We start from the raw sequence: 4,542 nt of genomic DNA, 5'->3' as shown, positions 1-4,542 counted from the left end.
CTTCTTCTAACACCTGACAGCGGCATGGTCTCACGACAACTTGGTCCCATCACTGCATACTTTCCAAGGTAATATAAATCAAACAAATTAACATGTTTTCCTTTAATTTGACATTTTAGAAACAGCTGTTGAGCTACCTCATTGACAGCAGTGCCTATTGCCAGCATTAGTGTCGTTAGTAATCATTGTGGCTGTAATAACACCATTATCTCCTGCTAAAAGGGTCACTGATGGCTCAGGAGGGAGCTTCAGGGAAGCAAAAACAGGTCAGATTAAATGAGATGGAAACTGCAAACTGTTGCTTCTGTCTTAACTTGCATAAGGATCTGTGGATGCTACGTAGAGGGAAATTGATGTGCACAAGCAGCAAAAAAATTGTCTAGATTGTCATTGAGGAGGTGGGGCTCGCACAAGTTCTTTGTGTTATTTGGGCTAATGTAAAGCGTATAAATATGGGAAAGAGACAATAGGGATGTTACTACCAACCAACCACTCTTCACCTCTCAGAGCAAACTTCTCTCCATCTCTTGTGGCCACTTCTTTGGGTAAGTCTGATTGCCACCTTTTTAGCTTCTGCCTGTTTCTTAGAGCTGTTTCCTTAAGCTGACATAGCTGTGGTGGTGACAAGTGCTAGCTTGTTAGATCAAGTCTCCTCAGGTCTTTGAGCACATTGGGCTGTTCTTGGGCCATCATCAGAAGTAACAGGTCTTTATGACTTCTCAGAGAGGGTTTTTCTTCTGAAGGTCTCTGCTGATCTCAGCTCTCCTGGGCACATGTGCTACAGAACTTGGTGGGATGGCTTTTCCAGTCCAACTTGGCCTTTTGGAGAAAAAACAGCAGGGAGGACAGGACTAATGTGAGTGTGTGAATAGAGGTGGATTTCTGATTATGATCATTAGTCACTTACTGTGACTTGTAAAGCCTGATGCAGAAAGCTTTCCTTTCCCCTCAAACTAGGGCATCTTTATAAAGTCTGTTTGCTACTTTGGTCTCATTTTCCTGCCCAAGGAGTTGAAGGACATAATTTGCTTGATAACAACCAATTTCTTTCTCCTAGACCTCCCTGTGTCTCCTCTGCTTCTTAACCTTAGGCCTCACGCTGCTAATCATGGCTCTCTGGATCTTATCACTGCCTCTCCTGGCCCTTCTTGCCCTTTCTGGCCCAGGGACCAGCCATGCAGCTGCCACCCAGCACCTCTGCGGCTCCCACTTGGTGGAGGCTCTCTACCTGGTGTGTGGAGAGAGGGGTTTCTTCTACTCCCCCAAAGCCCGACGGGATGTTGAGCAGCCTCTAGGTAAGTGAACGCAGTTGTATGCTATGTGATGCAAAATATAACAACCGCCTATCTTTGACAGTGACACCAGGAATGTCCTTGATGGGGAATGCCAGGAATACCTTTAGCATACCAACAGCATCACACTTCCAATGAAAAGCTCTTCGGGTTAAAAAGGCAGATGGGAGGGCAGGCAGGGAAAGATTTATGAGGCAAAAGGAATTGCGCCTGAAAGCTCAAACTCATATATTTCTTTGTGTGGCCATTACACTGGCCTGGGATCATTCATAGAAAATGAAGGTGGAAGGAACTCTTTTTGCACCAAGACAAGATCAGTTGTCCCCATCCTATTCCTGACCCATGCTTGTCTAGTGTGATCATAAAAACCTTCAGTGAGAAAGCTTCTTCTACCTTCTGAAACTGCCTGTTCCCATGTTTAACTGACCTTCTTCTTGAGTGTTTCTTCCCAGTATCAACCTGATCATCCCTTGCTGTAATTGTTTCTTGTCCTCTCCATAGTGGACATGCAGAAGAGCCTACTCATTTCTTCTTTATGACTGCTTTTCAAAATATTTGAAGATGTTCCCATGTCTTGTTTTAACCTGCTTTCAGCTAAATCCCCTCTATACACTCCCACTACCTTCTGAGGTCATATTTTCCAGATTTCTGTCCATGCAAATTGTTCTGCACTTGATCCACATCCTTACTGACTGGTGATGATGCCTAGAGAAGCACACAGGATTCCAGATGAGGCCTTGCTATTGCCAAGTAGAGTGAGAAAACTGGAAGAACAATATTGCATGTTTTTCACACCATGTTACTGTCTACACAGGCAGCTTGCTTTTTTCAAAGCAGCACAGCACTGTAGATTGACAGTGATTACTGTCTCCCTTGGATGCCCTAGCCTGCCTTCAGGTGGATCAGCATTCCTTGAAGGACAGCTACCACAGTCAAACCTTCATCCTGAATGAGCAACAGAGTTTTCCTGCCTACCTTTAGCATCTTTCCCATTTCTTACTGAACAGCATCCTGTCTTTTCAGTGCTTTCATAGTTTTTAAGGTAATTTTTAGTACTAATCTTTCTCTTCAAGAGGCTTGCAGCCCTCACAGCTTTATATCATCTTTTATTTTATGGTGGTGAAATGCTGGTGGAGCTGCCTTGGTTCCCCTTTCTAGGACTCCTGGACCACTGACAAGCGTGAGCCAGGAGGCAGGAGGAGATGACAGACATGCCTGCACACATTGTGGTGCTGGGTCACTGCCTCTGGTTCAGCACCTTATGTCTGTCTGGCAACACAGGTAGGATGAGGCAGCCCACAGAGCTCCCCTTCAGTAAAGTGTTGGCATCTAAATGGGGACAGGACCTGTAATGCTCCAGCTGTAAAGCAAGGATAATGTCTCTCCTAGAGATGGACACCACAGCTCCTCTCAGCTTTGGCTCCTCTAAGAGCCTAACAAGCACAGGGGTTTGTCATGATTTGTTTTGAATAGCCAGCTGGGCTGTTAGTTGCTCCCTTCCCTGATTACTTTTTTCTGAAGACCATCATGACTGGGTTGGAAGTTTTGTTACCCAAATATGGAGAACTTAATTAAGGTCAACCAGTCTGAAAGTGTTTGAGGACTCTCTGGTTTTGTTTCCAGGACTTTTGACTGAGCCACCACTTTGTCACAGAAGCTGGTTGTGTTTAGTCTGCTCACAACCAGCTTGAAGGATGGAGACAAGTAAATCACAAAAAATTGACTAGCTATTTCCTCTTCCACTTAATGTTGGACTAAATCTTTCCTAACTTTTCCCTCTAGCACACTAGCACAATGCTTCCTTGCTACTCCTGTGCCTTGTTCATTGCATCATGCTTTGGGGGCTTGGGGATTTTGCATCTTATGCTGTACTTTCATATTGCCCTAGAAACCACGTCTCATTCTTGTTTTCCAGGCATATTCTTTTTGTTGTTATGGTGTCTTCTCTCCCTACAGGAAAAATCACTGGTTTATTTGCCATTTTCTGTATTTTCGTTGGACAACTAAAACCTGAACAATTCGGTTCACAAGTTTTCCAACTCCCACCAGCAAACGGGGCATTTTGTTGAGTTTTTTCTATACCCAGATACCCCAATTCACCATTCCTTCTAAAACCTTGTCCCCAGATGTGAAAATGAACATACACAAATTCTTATGCCATCAGCTCGAGGCTACATCCAGACAGGCATCAGGAGCAGGCTGTTCAGGACCAGCTGGGAAATGTATCCAGCCCCAGGACTGGCCTGTCCTTGCAATCCCAGGGACATCCCAGTTGTTTGCCTTGACTCCCAGAAGAGTGGGTAACTGCCTGAGATGGGGATGCAGTCCCAAGGAACTCGTGTCTCTGGAGCAGAACAGCCCATTTTATCATCTTACTTACTTGCCGCTCACCCCAGGGAGGGTGCGGGGTTTCTCTTCTCCACACAGATTCCTCAGTAAAGCCCCTGTATCCCTTTGTATCTCATGTTGCTATCCACTCCATAGGACTCTGGGCACCATAGGATTATTCTGGGAGAGGAAACACAGAGCCTGAAGGTGCTTCAGCAGCATCAACCCAGGGAATCTTTTGCAACTTCACTTTTCCAATTACCTCTGGCTTAAAAATCTGGTGTCTTCAAAAGGGGTGTCTGCAGGAATCAACACCCAGAGATGATGTTGTATGATGTCCCATGGCTTACCCTTTTCTTCCCCAGCAGTGAGTGGTCCCTTGCACGGTGAAGTAGGAGAGCTGCCCTTCCGGCCGGAGGAGTTTCAGAAAGTGAAGCGAGGAATTGTTGAGCAATGCTGCCACAACACCTGCTCTCTCTACCAACTGGAAAACTACTGCAACTAGCAGCAAGGCCAGTGGCAGGGAGCCTGCAGGCCACAGGTCGAAACATGCACTTATGCTACTGCACCTTCCAGGCAATTGAATAAATGTTGTGGATCTATTTGAAGGACTGTGCCAATACATGTGTATGAGTCTTGGGGTGGGGGAACTGATGTTTAATTTAGGGTATTGTCCTCTGTGCTTGGATAAGGCAGTTTTAAAAGGTACTGGAGACACCCATCATTTCACACTACCCTTCTGCCATCCAAATCAACTCCCTGGGAGGGAGGAAAGGAGGAGGATTACACAGCACTGGAGTGGGTACACATTGCACCCAGAATCCCTAATACTGGGGAGACAAGAAGGAGAGGGAAAAGAGGTTTGAATGAGGTTTCTCTTTCCAGGGAAATGTTACAGGGAAATATCTGTGGCAATATCATG

At 45.6% G+C, this 4,542-nt stretch overlaps 1 protein-coding gene across 1 annotated transcript; it reads left to right on the top strand.

Annotated features, from left to right (window-relative positions):
• Positions 1-510: 510 nt before the first annotated feature.
• On the top strand, positions 511-4,125 carry INS (insulin). The gene is made up of 3 exons (XM_005149200.2): positions 511-539; positions 1,087-1,295; positions 3,989-4,125. Exons 2-3 carry the CDS (start codon positions 1,109-1,111, stop codon positions 4,123-4,125), a joined length of 324 nt encoding a protein of 107 aa, XP_005149257.1. The 5' UTR covers positions 511-539; positions 1,087-1,108.
• Positions 4,126-4,542: the final 417 nt, after the last annotated feature.

Source organism: Melopsittacus undulatus, chromosome 4 (assembly GCF_012275295.1).
Source record: "Melopsittacus undulatus isolate bMelUnd1 chromosome 4, bMelUnd1.mat.Z, whole genome shotgun sequence".
NCBI classification, from domain to species: domain Eukaryota; kingdom Metazoa; phylum Chordata; class Aves; order Psittaciformes; family Psittaculidae; genus Melopsittacus; species Melopsittacus undulatus.
The sequence above is the reverse complement of the archived record's forward strand: the minus strand, read 5'-3'. Positions and strand labels throughout refer to the sequence as shown.